The sequence below is a fragment of the Pundamilia nyererei genome, unplaced genomic scaffold, assembly GCF_000239375.1.
Source record: "Pundamilia nyererei isolate P.nyererei 1_Seehausen unplaced genomic scaffold, PunNye1.0 scaffold00040, whole genome shotgun sequence".
Classification (NCBI taxonomy): Eukaryota; Metazoa; Chordata; class Actinopteri; order Cichliformes; family Cichlidae; genus Pundamilia; species Pundamilia nyererei.
The window spans coordinates 3,566,477-3,585,052 of NW_005187441.1; the positions used below are offsets into that span (position 1 = coordinate 3,566,477).

Sequence of the window (18,576 nt, forward strand, 5' to 3'; positions counted from 1 at the left end):
AAAAAGTCCTCACTGAGGTTATATCTACAGAGGAGGAAATTGTTTGCACCCATGGAATGCATTTTTACCACAGGTCACTGTGTAAACCAATTTATATTGCTTTTTGAGTCATTTTTCATAAAATACTGTTGCAAAGTGTCAGCACAAAAAGCGATAGAGACTTTACAATGTCCTTCAAAATGTCAGTGAAAAATAAACTATTCTTTCTTGCTGAGAAGAGTCATCACGCTGTTTCTAGTCAGATTGATTCCTCCCTGCTAATGGTTTAATTTTGGCATAATTCAATAACCAGATCCTCCCATGACACCTTACACATTTATATGGAGTCTATAATAATATCTTGACAGTGAGATGAGCTGGGAATCTCTGGTGGATTAATTTGGTTCTAATTCCTCCTGTTAACACACTTAAACATGGCAAATGAGATCGGATACACAGCAATGATTTCTTCCTACTGTTTGCATGGTGCCTTGTTGTGAACCAGTTGTTGAACTCGTCTAGTGGCCACAAGGTAGAAATTGAACATTTTAACATAGGGTTTAAATCCCTGGAGTTTTGGGGTAAAACTGAAAGTCGGCTGCTTTGATGGGTGGCACAGGGCAGAAAAACAGTTAAAATAGGTTTTCCTAAAGAATGTACATGTGAATAAATAGTTCTGTTGAGCAAACCCTCAGTAGTAGAGGTGCTGTAGATCAGATAACCTCAATACTAAAATATCTCAGCTGATGGCTCAGCTTCTATATCAGGGGTGTCAAACTCAAATACACAGTGGGCCAAAATTCAAAACTGAAACAAAGTCGCGGGCTAACGTTAATATTTATTGAAATATATTTATTCCTCCAGATATAAGAATGAATCTTTTCTTATGGACTCAAACACGTTTTGCTGAAAAACTGAATATGGAACAAGCAAAGCTTAATACTAAACAATATATATATTAGCTGTATAATAGCAGTAGGCCAGCTCTGATAGTAATTTGGTATGGCTTCGCGGGCCAAATGTAATTAGGCTGCGGGCCAGAGTTTGACACCTACTGTATGTTACATATGCATCCAGTTAGCATATCTAAATAAAGCTGCTTTTGCACTACTCCTGAGGCCGGAACCTTTTCGATTCAGCTGGTCTTCTTAATTTCATTCTTTATTTGTTCAGATTACTGCTTCACACTAACACATTACACACATTACACGCTAATTCAACGACGGTTTCCACACTGTTCTACACAGCCAGTATTAATATTCCATAAATTCCATACACTCTGTCCCGCTTTCTCCTGGATCAACATCTCATCTGTGACCCGTTCATCTCACTACAGTCAGCTATATATTTGTCTACCAATCACATCTAGCTAGCTCTGGCTCACATTATAGCAGCCTTCATCACTATGTGTTCCGAGCAACCAGGGATACTGTGAATGTTAAGGGGAGCACTTCACATTGATTTCTGTAGGGGTCAGAATTGATTCATTAATGGTTCTAGCTATAAGTCTTTGTATTTTTTTGTCCTCCATACCCCAGAATTCACTATATGAAGAAGAAACCATTTTAGGAGAAATCATGAAATATGAGATGATGGGGTTTTATTTAACAGAGTATACAGTTGCTGTGCAATGCAAGCCACTTTGCAGCCCACCACAGGTCCTTCTTGTCATTCTGTTCTGACTAATCCAATATCTATTGTCATTGTTATCTGTTTGAGGGTTCTTGCTGCTGCTCTTCCTACATCAGCCAATTTGCATTGTTTTAGCCTCACCACTGGTGCTGCATATCTGCAAGCTGATTTGCAACCCCCATAATTCTTTTCATGTCGTATCTAACTTAAATAAAGCCTTTTTTCACTCATACTCATATGTCTTCTGCTCTATGTATTGCTGCTTGCTCTTTGCTATCTTTGATGTAAATATGCTAGAATAAGAGGATAAAACACATTAATTAAGTCCAAAAACAGGTAAAATAGATTAACTAGCAAGGATAGAGTTGGGACCTTCACAGCGGCAACAGGCCAAACCAAAATGTCACCATCTGCATGAAAATGCTCAAATTGCAATTAAAAGTGAAATGCTACAATTAATACGTGAAGCAATGTGAAATGAAGATAAAACTACCAAACCCAAAGCATCTCAGTAAAAAAGCCTCACCATTGCAGTTATTTGTATTTGTGGTCCTGTTCATTCTTTCTGTGAGTGGCAGGCTGATTCCTCCTATAAAACCTAGCTGTTATTTGGATTTTTCCCCCTTTGGCACAGTGTCTGGATCAATGCCAATGATGATGCATAGTGGACAATATTTGAGCAAAATAACAAGGAGGCATGTGCAGCTTTGAAGATACAATATTTCCTTACATGTACACGTCAAGCTGGATGACAAACAGTTATTCACCAGTCAGCTCGCAATTCTTCTTATAAATTTAAAACGGCTGCACACTGCATCATTCGTCACCTCTATTTGCTATTTATTCTTCACCATTCAGCCTTTGTGAATTTCATTAAACTACTCTAACTCCCTGCTCTTCATGCATGTAGCCTACACACACACACACACACATATTCGCAGGTACAGCAGAGAGAACATCACAAGTAGCTGACGTCAATAGTGTTGTAAGAGCTCTCAGAGCCCTTCCACGGGAGCCATTTTTTAACAAGCACACCCACACTCTGCCAACTTCAGCCTCGCTATTGTCTAAATACAAGCAAACTGTCACTCCCTGCGATCTGGGAGGAGGACACAGTTGGAAAACAATAGTTTTCCCATCATGACAATTCCATTTTAGATAGTTAAACCAGTGCCAAACTTTATCCTTTAAGCAGGTCCATATCTCATGAGCTGAAATCAAATAACACTGTTGGATTTTGGAATTGTCTCTTTCTTTCTTGCCAGTACTATTCAGTGCTATTTTCAATAGCCACATTAGTATGTCTCTCTCTCACAAGTGAGAAAATGAGTTTTTCTACCTCCCACCATTTCATTATCTGAGCAATCTCCCAGCGCGCAGTCTAATTCCTTTAGTAAGGCCCCGGTTTCTGCCGACTCCTCGCTGCACTTCCAAAGCCACAGAGATAGAAACAAAATGGGGACAGGAGAGAAAGGGAGCAAAAGATATAGAGAGAAAGAAGAAAAGAAAGAGCTAATTTTACAGTAAATCAGAAACCTGGTAAAGTGTGTGCTGCAGAGACCGACCCACAAAGACGCAAGCCACCCACATGCGGTGCTTATCTCACCCTTTCAAACTATTAGAAGCATACCTCCAGAGAGCCCAGTTTTACCAATAACAATAAAATATAATTGTGACCCAAACTCATACTAAGTAAATACATTTTCTGTTTGAAGAAAATTAAGTGAACCCGTAGGGCAAATAATCTTATACAGTGCTTTAAAATGCTGTCGGATAGCAGGTCTTTCAAAGAAAACAAATCACCCAGGTGGAGGAAGTGCACTTGTTTAAGACGGGCATTAAAAGGAGCTTTAAAGAAAGTGATTTCACAGCAGAAAATATAGGATACAAAGCATATATGAGACAATATATTTCCCTTTGATTTTTAGACCTAGACAAAACAAAATGTACAGCAGGGCTGTTGAACAGGCAAGTTGTGTTGAAAAATGCAGCTAATTTCCAGTGTAAGGAGTATTTGGTGTCAGAGTGTATCACATTATTGAATAAAGTACTGAAAAGGTGCATTGGTGCGGACTAACTAACTAACTAGCTAATGTGAAATGCCAAATAATATCACTTTGCCCTGTGCCGTAATGCAATGACGTATCAACAGTTTGTGGTGGGCCTGATTGAAGCATTGTAGTGGGCTGCTCTGTTTAAGCTGTTAAAAACTGGTTCTTCATATATCACTGACATTCTGCTTATGCTACTTTACGGAAGCAATTTTTTAGCCTTATTAACGCTCTATGCCCCGTCCCAGTGATGGATAGCCAGCAGGTTTCTGCTACTGTTTGTGTATTAAAACATTTTTGTACACATTACATTCTGACATATTTAACTAATATCAAAACCTAACACTAAATCTGGAATAAAAAAAATCTGATGCATGTCAGTAAAATATGCAGTATTTTATGTTCCTACTCCTGAGTCACCTCAAATGCTTTGGCTAGTGTTCGTATATATTAAATGTAGTCTGTCAGCCCGCTGTTTACCTCAGCTGTCAAAATAGTGGGTGTAAAGTCTTCACATCTATTTAGTGTTGAGCAGACAGTAAAACTTTGTGAAAGGAGTCTGATACAGGATGGTGAGTCAATAAAACTCACTGCGGAACCGAGGTGAGCTATTGAGGACGTTTAGCCTGTGTTAGTTACACAAACTTCCTTTGAAATGCTGCTATCAGGCTTAGATAATGAGTGAATAAATGTAATCAAACTGTTTTTCACAAGGAAACTATAATTTTCAAGACACTCAAATCTAAAATTAGCTGCCCTAATGCTAGCTTAGCTGTTGTTGTTTTTGCCAGCCTGTTGCTATTTTGGCCAGCTTGTCATCAGTTATTTGTGATCTTTAAATTAAAACTAACTTGCATTTTTTAAAAGTATTTTTAGCCAAATTTAGGTGATTCAAATGTTCATCAGAGTTCCCCTTTCTTTTGGAATTGTCAGGAATCTGGGAAATGCTAATATAATTATATTCTGGTATAGAGGGCGATACTGACTTAAAAAATACATAAAGTAAGAGCCACACTTCAGTCAACTCAACTCAAACTTGGCTACAAGTCACCTAAATGCTATATGTACAGTTATTTAAACAAGCCTACAGTTTTTCTTATGATACAAGCTACTAAATAGGGTTACTGATTAAATGCACTGGGATAGAGTAAAGGCAGTACAGTCTCATAATGTGGTCTGTTATTGATTTTTTTGGAGGATTGATTTGTGTTCCCTTTTAGGATGTTGCAGGCCTGATTGACAAAGTTCACATCCATCCTTCAGGCTCTGTTTCACCCATGTATGGTGTACTCAATTAGGAATTTTGTTTAACGTCCTTTGTCTTTGTTGGTCCTCTGGCGTTATACTAATAGTAGTTACTCATTTGATTAGCCAGTTGCAACCAAACCCCCTGCACCCACCTAGTTCCCATTTCTTGTTAGTGAAACATTTTGATCCACAAATCTCTGCAAGAAATAAATCGAATACCTAAATAGCTAACAACTATCTAAGACTGGCTACTACAAGAGTATTGTTGAGAAATTAATTCTTTTTGAGATAATAATTCTGCAATGAATATCTGCTTTTGTGAGCTTTTTGGTTTCTGTGGAGCTTTACCCACATGAGTCCTAAAATTCATGCTCAATTTTGACAGATTTCTTTTTAAAATCTTTCTCACAAGTCTTCAGGGAAAACTTTAAAGTCACTTGAGTAACCCTTTCATCCTCTCAAACATCTCAAGCAATTCCAAACCGGATGGAAAAACAAGTCTAGATCATAACAGTGATGTCCCCTGGCTCGACCTTGTTTCCCGCTGCTGTCAACTTGCATGACAAAATTCCCTAACAATAACCTGACAAACATGCATTTCTCATGCTTTGTTGATCACAGATAGGCCTTCTTTTTTTTTTGTTTGTCAGTAAATTTTCAAGCTGATGACACACATGAGCCAGACCAGGACAGGGCAAGATTCCAAGGTGTTCACCCACAGACACAGATGTATATAGAAGCACAGTACCTGGACTGACTCTACTTAAATGACTTGACACTCTGAAGGAAGCCATACATCAACCTGTTGTTTTTTTGGCCAGGCATCACCAGGCTCGGCTGGGGAGTCAGTAATGCTATGGTTGCCATTTATCAAACAACAGGGTTACTACAGCTCTGGATCAACGGGTGCAGCCGCCATAAACAAACAAACAAAACGGGAGGCCTGATGAATACAACCAGGCTGCCCGGTGGGAACTGAAAAGGAGGATAGGGTAAACGACGGAAGGAAGGGGGAGGCAGGCGTGTTATGGAAAGAAAATGAAACCATGAGAAAAAAAAGGGTGCAAAAAATGACTAAATAAAACATGAAACAACATCTTCACATCTCTTCAAATACACATAGTCAGTGATATAAAGGCAGCTCTTTAAAAGCTTTGATCACACATATCTGTTGGTAAGTATCAAACTCCATTTGTGTCAGCTTATCCCTCGATTTTTCTTTTTTTTCCCCTCACAGCATGGGAACAATATATGGTACTCTATTTAGAGTATTGTACATATGCCACACTGGCTCTCAGCATAATTGCAAGCCACTCTGTATTCAGGATTACCTTTCACATTGAATTGAGAGGGGTGGGGGTGCCTCTAATGGTAACAGCAGAATAAGAATGACTTCCATTATGTTGTTTTTTAAGCAAAAGAGGGATTTACTGCTATGTCATGCCATGTCACATGATGACATTAATGCATGTGCACACACGCAGACATACATGCACACACAGGATTACAATAGTAAAGTATTCTATATAAATAAACTATGCATACATAAATAAAGACCTAATTCCAAAACACATGAAATCAAACTTGAATGCTTGGCCTAAAATCTGACTACAGGGAATGAAAGTCAGACTATCCTGATGGAATTTTGACATGATTGAATGAACCCATAGAAATCTGTGCTCTGTAGTTTCATCCCTGTCATTATAGCCTTTAGGTTATAGCCTTGGGATCTTATTTCCTTTAGTGGGATGTTATTTGTGCTCATGAGTAATCATGTTCAAACAAAACATTGCAGAGAGGATATTATGCATTATTCCTTAGGGACATGTTGGTGGAAATAACATTCAGGCAGAACCTGAAGCACATGATGTGGGCACAGATTTTAATCTTCCAAAGAAAAACAGAGGCCTGTCAGTATATTCTGACTGTGATTCCACGAAGCTTCATTTCCTATATTTTTACTTTATATAGACTTGATTAGTCACACATGTTCAACTGTTTGTTAACGCATATATCTAATCAGTCAATGACATTGCAGCTAGTTGATGTTGACCCTATTTCTAGGGTTTACAGAAAATGGTCAGAAAAAGAGAAAATATCCAGTGAGCAGCTGTTTAAAATGTCTTGTCGAGATCAGAGGACAACAGCCAAACTGCTTGAGCGTATAGGAAGGCTACAGTAACCCAAATAACCACTTTTTACATCCAAGGTATGCAGAGGAGCATTTCTGAATGCGCAACGCATCGAGACTTGAAGCAGATGGGACGCTACTCCTGACAGCTAAAAACAGGACACCGATGTTACTGTTCAACCAGCTCACCAAAACTGGACAACAGTAGATTGAGAAGACTTACAATTTCTTTTTTTGCTGTGACTTTCAAATGCTAGTCTCAGAATTTGGCATAAACAACATCAGTGAAACAGCCTACCTGAGTAGGCTTGCTGACCATGTTCATCACTTTATGACCATCTTCTCACGGCTGCTTCCAGCATTAGAATGCACCAAATGGTAACAAAACTCAAATCATCACAAATCGGTTTGTTGAACATAACAATGAGTTGATTTTCCTCAAATGGCCTCCGCAGAACACCGTTGGGATGTGGGGAAATTGCAGATTCACAAATCAGCAGATGACAAATCTGCAGCAACTGTGTGGTGCTATGTGTTATCATATGATAATGGACCAAAATCTCAGAGGAACATTAACACCTTGTGAAAGCTGTGCCATGAAGAATTATGGAAGTTTTAAAGGCAAAATGAGCCTAATCTGGTAGTAATAAGTGTATGTATATGTAGTAACATCCTAAATTGAATACCATAATGTTTTGGATGGAAAATTATGTAAGGTGAAGTTCTGCTAATTAGTACAGCTGCTTGCTTTGCTAGTAAACACAACATAAAACAAGTTAACACATTGTTCAAGTGACAGTTGGTATAATATTTCTGGCCTTTCATGTCATTAGCTATTTTAAAAAGAAAGCGTGCAAGGAAAACATTGTGATTTTACCACGCCCCAAAGGAAAATCATTGTTCATTTCTTACAAACATTACATAGCCAGACAGTTTGCAGATGGACAGAAGAACCAACAAATCAATTCAAAATTATACAAATATATCTGTCACATTTTGCCAGCATGCATATCACAAAAGGGTGAAAAAATGTTCTCAAACCAATTATATAAACAGAATTTAAACAACAAGTAGCCTGGTTTGTTTGGCAGATGGCACCGGAGTCTGGATCCAGACTGTGCAATGGATCGTTTCTTAAAGTTTATTCAGCACAGGCTAGACAGTAAGGCTGTTAACTTAGAGGCTGATTAGCCCTGAAAGTTGGTAAAGTGTTCATGGAACAGAACAATTATTTTATTTGGATAATAAGACATAAACGTCTCATTTTGAGCAGTCATTATACACAATAATCCTTTCTGTCATCGTTGTATTTTTACTCAGTTGTATATAGTATTTGTATTCTATTTTTATCTTATTGTATATTTATTTTATTCTACTGTATATAGTATTTTATTTTATTCTATTCTGTACAGTTGTGTACTGTATTTATTCTTATTGTATTCTAATTTTTGCCTCATAACTTTTGCACTGTCCACTCCTGCTGTGACAAAACAAATTTCCCACGTGTGGGACTAATAAAGGTTATCTTATCTTATCTTATCTTATCTTAAGTCTAAAGTGCTCTGTATTTTTATGAGCACACACTTGTCTGTATACAGATTTCACTGTGTTTGGGTGCTTGACTGACCCTTTTAATGTTAACACATTTACCAATGTTAGAAACACTTCATCCATAATGCATTCTGACCATAAAGCATCCCAGTGACTTCCATTGTGGATTCACACAAGACCACAGGAACAAACACCTCATCACCTGCTGAGTGTTAAACAGAAACTAAAGGCATAAAGAGGAAAGAAAACTGATCAGTAATTATAGCAATGTGAGGTAGAAGAGGAGGTGTAGTAGTGGGGGTAAAAATCGGTTCAATGCTGATGAACATTTGAGCATTTCTACATGCCTGAAGGAATTCCATTAACCACTCTGATTAAAGTAATCATTGGAGCCATCGGTGCCTGTCAGATGCCATCCCTGCCCTCTCAATTACCCAGATCTCCTTGAACTCAATTGCTCACATCATCAGGGAGACCGAGTGGCAGGAATGCAGCGAGGCAGCGCTGAGGATGAGGTATCTTCAGCAGGGGGTAGGCGAGGCCTCGCCCGAGCATATGGAAAATGTCCACCCTCTCTATTTGTCTCCGTATAGAGCGGGCAGCCGCGCATTGGCCTAATTATCATTTAAACATGTTGTTGCAGCGTTAGGTGGTAAACTAAAAGAGAGACAATGCATACAAGCTTAAAATAATGAAGCACTTGCAGGGGTATCAAACACATGGCTTTGGCGCCATATGTGGCCTTCCAGGGGGGCCAATTCAGGCCAACTGGATGGCCTTCAGATCTAGTGACTGTTTAAATAATAAAAGCAAATAATACTACTGTTTATTTGTGAAAATTTTACATTTTATAAAGGCACAAAACCTTTAAATGTAATGTACCTGTAATGACATGTACATTACATTAATGTGAAAAAAGAGACGTAATGATTGATTAACTGAATAATTTTTTGCTAATTTTGTTTTAAAAAAGCTTATTAAATGTGGACATGAGTTTGAAACCCCCATTTCATATGATAAGAAACAAAAATAATAATTTCATCAAAATAACACTTATTTTTAATCACTTTTGTCAATGTTTTTTTCATCAGGCCAGCAATTCAATAATACAATCCTTCAAATTAAACGCCTTATGAAAAAAAATGTTAAAGAAAGAAGGAAATCATCAAATGTATCATCAAAAAAGTTGATGTGAATTTGTGTTGTTAGAGCTCTCAGGATTTGAAACAAAATGATTCAGCATTAGCCATTCAAATATTAAATATTTTTCAAAACACCATTTGCTACATATTCATTTAAATTTTCTACACCGTTTTGGCCTAACAAAAAAAATAAAAATAAAAAAGCAAATACATCTTTTTTTGCTTTTTTTAACACAACACATTTTGACAAGCCATTCATTTGCATAAGAGCTCATTAACACATAAGCAAGACAGTCTTTATAACTTTTCACAATTACTTTGTGGTAAATTTAATTCAAAATGAAAGTATACGACAGGTAAAAGGACTGAAACCTAATATTTCTACTGAACACTGTTTTTGTTATGTATGTGAATCTACACACATTGCTTATGTATAAGCAATTATGTATAATCAAGACTGTCTTCATTGTTTTTGACAATTGCTTTGTTGTAAATTTGATTCATTTCAAATAAAAAAAAAGACTTAAAAACAATAAAAAGTACAAGGGCTTAAAGCCAATGCTTTCATTTCTACTTTGTATTAAATCCTGAATTTGTGGAATGCTTTGAATTTTTTGTTGCTTACATGTAAATATATAAAACATCTTGAAAAATTATTCTTATGCATAACAACTAATAATGCATAATCAAAGTTTTTACTGTTTATTGAAGTCCTGGCTTTAATGTACTTGAATACTTTAATTTCTGTTTATATGATTTAGTCAATAAAATTGTTCAGAAGCAAACTAAACAGTACATATTTTGCATTATGGACACTTAAAAGGCAACATGATACATGTGCAGTACACAAAGAGGAACTGGAACTGAAGGGGGCCTTGAGCTTTCTTTTGCCCCTGGGCTCTGTAGTAGGTAAACGTGGCCCTGTGTATGTGTAGCATCAAGCTGATTTTATTTACCATAAACAAAACTCTGCCAGTGCCATCTGATCAGCTATGAAATATAATCTTAGCATAAGTCTGCTAAATCAAATCCAGAAAATGTTTAATTAGCCGGGTATTTTCATACACTGTTAGAAAATAATTGCCTCCAACTAAAAGTCCATGTACCGAAAATAGCAGAATGATGAGCCAACAACTTCACGCAGCTTGGACGGGTTTCACGCGCTGTCCCACTCTGATTCAACATTGATTAACTCTCAAATGGTGTGAAAGCAGAAGGAGAGTGTCTCTCCCTCTGCTTTTAGTTTTCTGAGGAAAAAAAATATTTTAAACAAACTTAACCAGTGTCTTCTGAACTTTCCTTGCTGCAAGCAAAGCAAAAGAGTGAGGCCTCTGTGACAGCTACATCTGCACCTACATCACGCCTTGTGTTGCATCAGCCCTGCATCAGATTCCACACGGTGAGTTTTAGCCATAAATCATGGGGGCTCGTGTGTAGCATGAAGCAACACATTTGGAGATATTTCACCTTAGAGCTTCTTTCCTCATCTGAATACAAATATTGACCACTGCAGAAATCGTACTGTTTGTGTGAGGGATTATTGCTGAAAAACTTCCATAGCCGCTGAATGCACTATATAGAAGCCTGATAGAAGGCTATAGACTAAATAATCCAGGAAAGGATAATAATAATAAACTCTTTGTCCTTCCTTGATGCATCCATTTGTGTACCTAGAGGCTGGTTAAAAGCATTATTTCAACTGGAAGTAGTCTCCCCCCCCCCCGCCATTCCCCTCTATCAGTACGCACACACGTGCGCATTAAAGCCTCCTGCAGTGGGATTCTCAGTGCATCCATCCCCCAATTACACCAGGACAGAGTGATGAACGTCCACACTGGGAGTTTGGGCTAGAGAGATGTGCATATGCACGCATATGGTATTAACAAGCCCATTTGGAATACATGATTCAGTGATTATGTAATTGTGCTAGAGCGTTTTTTTGGGGTTTTTTTTCTTTTTTCTCTTGAACGTAGCCAAATCATCCTGAAAAATACAATACTATGAGTATTATAATAATAATAAAACAGATAAAAAGAAAAAGAGCCATCTGCCCGCATTTTAAACAATTTGTCAACGCACTGCTCAGATCCTTGTTGAACCTCAGTAAACTATAAATGATTTCCTCTTTCAACATTGGCATCAGAAAAATAAATAATGTCAAAAATTGTCAGTACTGCGACATCCCATAGGCCACTAATACTGGGCAACTGCACGCACTTCTTGGCTATGATTCACATCCCCTGCTACATGTATGACACATCCACAGTTACACTCAGTTCCAGGACTCCTCATCTCCCAAATGGTGCCTTCTGTTCTCATTCTGGGCTTCTATGAAAAGCTCCAACAAAAGAAGAGGACCCAGAGCATTGGATTTTTTCCCTTTTTTGTCATTGAGAAAAGGCAGCTGGCACCGCATAGAAAACTCAGTACAGTTAAATACCGTAAAATAGATGTTTTCTAGAGGGAAAAAGCCGATTAAAATAATATAAATTCATAGTTATTCCTTTTGAGGTCAGAATTAAGTGTCGCATTAAGGTGTCTGATGTGGCACAGCCACCCGCCACCCCCGCCACACACACACAGACAGACACACACACACTTCTTCCATTCTTTTGATTCCTCTCCAGAAAGATCCGTGCCCATCTCAGTTCTGGAACACTGAATTCCTAAATGGTGACGCTTGCTGCACACTGAAAATGGTGGCACAGTGCATCCTCTGCATTTTTATAGATCTACTTTGCATATTGAATTTAAGTGGGTCAAGTGAAAAGTCAATTAACAAACAAGCACTTGAAAGACCGGAGAAAAAAAGCAGATTTTGAACATGTTTTCTTATATTTTTAAACTTCTTGACTTACAAAACTGTTTGCATATCAAACAAACCTATTACGTTTCGACACCAAAAACATAATCCAGCACATCTTTATGTTTCATACCCGCTGACTTTGCGAAGATGTTAAATGATGTTTATATAAAACACCTGCTCATCCATTGACAGACGACAATCTGGATTATGTTGTCGCGGTATAATTGCAGAAGGCCAGCCTTACATAATGGTCATTGATTAATACCCATTGATTTCAATTCTCACTGACGACGCAACCTCCACTTTAAGTGGAGCACGTATACACTGTCTTTATCTTTTTTAACTGAGTGCCCACCATAGTCTGATCTGGTCAGCCGATATATTGTTAACTGATTATGGCATAAAACAACTTTTAGCTGTTGGAAAACTCTCTTGATTTCACATCTAAAACCCACATGCTGAACCAAAAACCCAAATGGCCTCATTCCACCTTCAGTTTCCGCATAAGCACATTATATGAACCTGACATCATGTTTATTTGATGACAATAACATAGTTTGGTCAATATAGTGCAATAAGTGCAAAGCAATCAAAACAAAAGAAACCCATAATCGATAGAGAATTTGCCAATGCTCGTATAAAAATAGGTGTTACATTGATTAAAATGCCAGTATTACACAACATAATTAATACTTCAAATATCATTTATGAATTTTTGTTTTGATAACATATCAATCCTACATATTAAGAATGAATAGCCATATTCATTTTTAATATAATAATCTCCTTTATGAGAGCTCATTGAAGGCTAACTTGCCTTCCATTTCCAAAAAGTGCAGAAAGCATACAAAGACACTTCTTTTTTTCTTTTTTTCTTTTTTTTCATCTTCTTCAAATGACGCAGTCTGTTTTGGACATTGGGGTGTGCCACTTTCCGAGAAACAAAAGAAAAGAAAAACGAAAAAGGAAAAAGGAAAAAGAAAAGCCACTTTTACAATGCAGAGCTACAGTAAATGAAACTAGAAACATAAGCCTTTTTCCGGAGGATGATGGAGTATGATGACACAGGTAATACTGATGAAGAATCAAAAGTTTTGAAAAGACATGGCAGATTATATCAATAAATACTTACTTACAGACTACAGCAGAAAATAGTCCTACACAGTTTTGATGATCTGCTGTACAATGTGTTGGGGTTTTTTTTGTTGTTTGTTTGTTTTTTCTTGTATGTCCAGGTGTGATTTTTATAAACATTTCTTTTTCTGATTCACAATATATCGTATGTATGGTTATATTCCTGAAAATGAAGTTGGGTAAGATTTACCTGTACACTTACATTTTTGTGTGTTATTCAATCTTCACCATAGAAAAATAGATTTTGCATCATCAGTTAAGCAATTTTGTTCATCCATGTCTCGAGAAAGCTGTATCCATTCCTGTAATGTCATGTTTCTGAAATAAGAATAAGATTGTTCGGCACACCCCGTTTCAACTCTTTCTCTTTCGCTTGTTTGTATTTGTGCCAAGGCACCCTAGAAACTGAGCCACTGTTTCAAGGAGGGTCGAGAGAGAAAATGCTTCATTATGCTCACGACTCTGTTGCTCAGAACTGGCTAAAGGTGGTCTGTTTCTCAAGAACTTCGAGGTAATCAGGCTCAGACTGCAGTTTAGCTTTTAGCTCCAAATACTCATTCCTGTTGGGCTCGACATAAACAGTACTGGGTGCTGTGCCATAGAGCACTGTTTCTCTTATTCTCTCCGGGTGCAAGAACTGACGTCTGACATCAAAATTTGGGTTGTACGTGTACGACACGGGACCCGTATACTTGTACTCTAAATTGGCCCCTGCTGGGATTGACGGGATGGACTGGTGGGGTGACTGCTTATCGGGTTCAAGGATCCCTCTGAAGAAATGGTCTGCATCCTGCACAGGGGAAGGGTTTTCACGTGGCTCAATGGTGCTAACACTGTATGAAGGGCTCCTCATCGTACTACTGTCCCTCTCATCATCTGGGGTACTCCTATATGTGACCTTGAGCTCATGGAGGTCACGGTAATCCTCCACTGTGTTCCCCTCCCTTGACCTGTAAATGGGATTTTTGCACATATGGCCCATTGGATGGGGGATATATTCATATACATGACCAGCCGGGGCCTTAACTTTAGGTCCAGAGCGGTTGCTGTAGAGGCTGTACTGCAGGTTAAAAGAGCTGACGTCGGAGTTGTTAGTGCTAGTACGGTCACTCTGTGACTTTTTACGCTTTTTCATGACCACAACAAAGAGCCCCGCAGCCACAAAGACAGACATGATGAAAACAAGCAGGAGGCTGAGGATGAGGACGGAGAGGGGGACGGTGCTGCCAGGGGGTTCCAACCTCCGAGTAGCACCTGTGGTGACAACGTGTTCGTCCATGGGCTCCTCCGTAGGTGGAGTTGGCGAGACATAGGCTTCGGAGTAATCTGGGCAGAGCTGCTCTGACGGGACAGAACGCAGGTCCATTCCTGTGTGGCGTTTTGGCGTCTTGCACACGACCTCATTAACCACAGTGCCTGCACTGAGCTGCTCGAGCCATATCTTCATCCCCACTATGTCGCAGGAGCATTCCCAGGGGTTCTCAAACAGATCTATCTGCAACAGCAGCTTGAGCTGATCCAAAACACCACTCACGGGGAGGTTTTGGAAATGGTTGTTACGCAGATTAAGCCTAGACAGGGAAAGGCTGGAAAAGATGCCCACAGGTAAAGTTTTCAGGAGGTTGTTGTTCAGGAAAAGCAGCTGCAGATTAGGGAGATAGCGGAAAGTGCCCGCATCGACCTCCTTGATTTTGTTGTACTCTAAATAAAGATATTGTAAGTTCTGCAAACCAAAAAACATTTCTCCTGTGAGCCTGTCCATGAGATTACCATTCAAATACAGCCTACGCAGGTTGGTTAAATCCCCAAAAGCCCGGTCGTGGATCAGAGTTATCCTGTTGTTTCCCAGGTGAAGCAAATCCAATCCAGTGGCGTCGACAAAATCTGATCTCCGCACCACAGGGATGTAATTTCCAGTGAGATACATTTTTTTAGGATTGTATGGCTTGGGTTTTAGGTCAGAAATGCTTTCAATCTTTCTCTCTTGGCAGTTGACATTTAACCCAATTTCAGATATCTGCAGATTACATGTGCAAGCAGTGGGGCAGTCCAAAGGCACAGGAGATTTGGTCTGAAAAGCAATGATGGGGCCATAGTTGTATGGATTGCCGCCTGGTATTCGGGAGGTGGGCTTTAACCTGGTTCTGTTCAATTGCCGTGTGCCCTTGGTAGGCCTGGAAGAAGACCTTAAAACAGCCGAGGAGGTGGCAGAGGCTGTGACAGCGGCTGGTGTGGTCTGATAGTATCCATTAGTGCTGCTAGGCGGCGCAGGCCTGACTGTGTCTTCTAGGGGTCTTCGTGGGCAGAGTTCCTGCTTTGACACCTCATCCAGGTCTCTTCCATGGAGCCTGAATGGCGTCTCGCACACCACTTCTCCCACCAGAGCTGTGTAAGCTATACTCTCCAGCCAAGCCTTCAGAGCAATGAGCTCGCAGGAGCAATTCCACGGATTCTCCTCCAGTTGTAATTCCACAACTTTGTCCATGTGCTCTAGGAGGCCAATATAGGGGAACATTTTTAAGCGGTTCCCTCTCAGATCCAAGTGCGTAAGGGGGACATTCCGGAAGATGTTGGGAGGAAGGGCAGAGAGCAGGTTGTCGTTCAGAATCATCACTGTTAGTTGGTGTAGTTTGCTCAGGGCGTTGGACTCTATGTTTGTGATGAAATTATAATCAATCTGTAGGTATTCCAAGCTCTCAAGTCCTTTAAAGGTTTCATCTCTCAGAACTTCTATCTTGTTGTTATTCAGGTGCAACCTTTTTAATCCCTGGAGTCCATTGAAGGCACCCGACTCTATCTCAGAGATATCATTGTTCCCCAAGTGCAGGATGGTCACCCCGGTGTAATTGATGAAATCATCGACCGACAGCTTCTTCAGGAGGTTCCCCGTGAGCAGGAGGTGGTACATGGAGTACTGGACAGGGCTGATCTCCGTCAGCCTGATGATCCCCCGGTTCTCGCAGCTCACCGTCAGGATCCCTTCCTTCTCCTCGCACGTGCACAGGTTTCGGCAGATCTCCCCATAATTGTCATACATCTCAACCAGCCTCAGAGATGATGCAATCAGAAGTATTATTTTTAGGATCCAGATATGCATTTTTCCTGGGAGAGGATGCCCCAGCTCACTCAAGTGCAGTACCAGTATGAGGTGTCATCTAAGGAGGGGAGAGAAAAGGACGAGTTGTGTTTTACACATCATGGGCACAGGTGCAATATTTACAGAAATGCAAATTTGCTCACTCAGAAGAGCCTAAAAGAGCAAACATTAGATGTATTCACACACATACATACACACGCACAAAAACACACACACACACACACACACACACACACACACACACACACACGCACACACACACACACACATATTTTTCCAATATGCAGATGTGTTATGTCGGCATCATTTTGATTTTGAAAGTGGCAGAAAACAAGTTGCGTGTTTAACAACTGCATGCATAAAGAATGTTGTATTTAAAGTAACACAAGTATCCGCTATTGGACGGTCACTGCGCATTTTTTGATAGCTCGCCTGAATTCCAATCCATCTTGTTAGAATAAGAAGAAGAAAAAGAAGAAGCTATCGCCATCCACCGTTTGCAGACTCGGAGATTCCAGTATTTGTTAACAGATGACAGTGGAAAAACGACAAACGACACTTCTTGTCAGGTAATCTCGAGTCTCATTCCTTGTGAGATGGGTGATTGTTGCATTTACGGTCTCTGTTATTATTATTATTATTATTATTATTATTATTATTATTATTATTATTATTATTATTTGTATGTGTAAATGTTTGTTTGTTTGTCTTTTCCTTTGACGATTCAAACTCACATTAAAACCTCGAGGATGAACTCCTATCTCCGAACTACAAAGATACCTCACTCACCCCTCATACCCGACGACTTGGGGAAACTGTCGGATCCCTTCTCTCCACCTCCACAACATGAGGATGAAAGACGGTGGGGTGAGGGGGGGGGGTGTTTATTCCTGTGCTATGATTAAAAACCGTCCTCGGTGCGAATAAAAATAAAATGCCGGTTCCCTGATACCAATCGACAGGGACAAGCAGACAGTCCTCATCTCTGTAGAAAAATGGATACACATATATATATCCGACCTGCCATAGAAAATGTGAATATGAGCCTACAAGGCGACAGTCGCAGCCCTTCTTCTTCTTCTTCTTCTCCTTCTTCTGCTGCTGCTGCCCACGGGCGGAAAAAAGAGGGAAAAAAAGAAAAGAAAGATTGAAAAGAAAGAAAGGAGAGGAGTTGATCAAAGGCAAATCTCGCGGAGGATCTCTGATCCAAACTACATTTTGACGTGGAGTAGATAATTCTATAATCAAGTATTATGTATGGCATCTGCTATATAGAAGGTTACAGATCTCTCTCTCTCTCTCTTTCTCTCTCCCTCTCTCTCTCCGCCTCAGACGCGCGCGTGCACACACACGCGCGTGCACAGCAGACGCACACATTTGGGTCTGTGTGCGTTCCTTAAAAGAGCACAAAAAGCCCACACATCGCTCCATAAATCCCCCCCTCCTCCCAAAAATCAAAATAAAATAAATAAGCGCAATTTTAACGCACGCACACAGGTAGCCTACTCCACCACTGAGGTGTCAATCAAAATGTTTGAAATGTTTCAGTTTAACACCATTTCAAATAAATAAATAAATAAATATTTGTTTCTAAAAGCCAGGCTCACGGAAATAATGGAGATATAACTTGGAACGCCAGTGCATCAGCGCGCCTTGTCTTTGCAGAGCATCTGTGTGCGGATGCAGCAGGCTTTTTTAAAAAAACGGGATGCTCTAACTGGAGCGCAGAAATGCGGGCTCTGTGCTTGTTACTGGCACAGCGGCCGCAGACACCTTTCTTAAAAGCACCTTTAAATCCGGGATCA

General features: G+C 39.6%; 1 protein-coding gene across 1 annotated transcript in view; it reads right to left on the minus strand.

Annotated features, from left to right (window-relative positions):
- Positions 1-13,307: 13,307 nt before the first annotated feature.
- The window catches only part of slitrk5 (SLIT and NTRK like family member 5), a 6,388-nt gene continuing 1,119 nt past the window's right edge, over positions 13,308-18,576 (minus strand). The window contains exon 2 of the mRNA XM_005730971.1: positions 13,308-16,829. Coding sequence (XP_005731028.1) covers positions 14,144-16,771 — 2,628 coding nt within the window. The 5' untranslated portion in view covers positions 16,772-16,829 and the 3' untranslated portion in view covers positions 13,308-14,143. The remainder of the gene's footprint in view (positions 16,830-18,576) is intronic.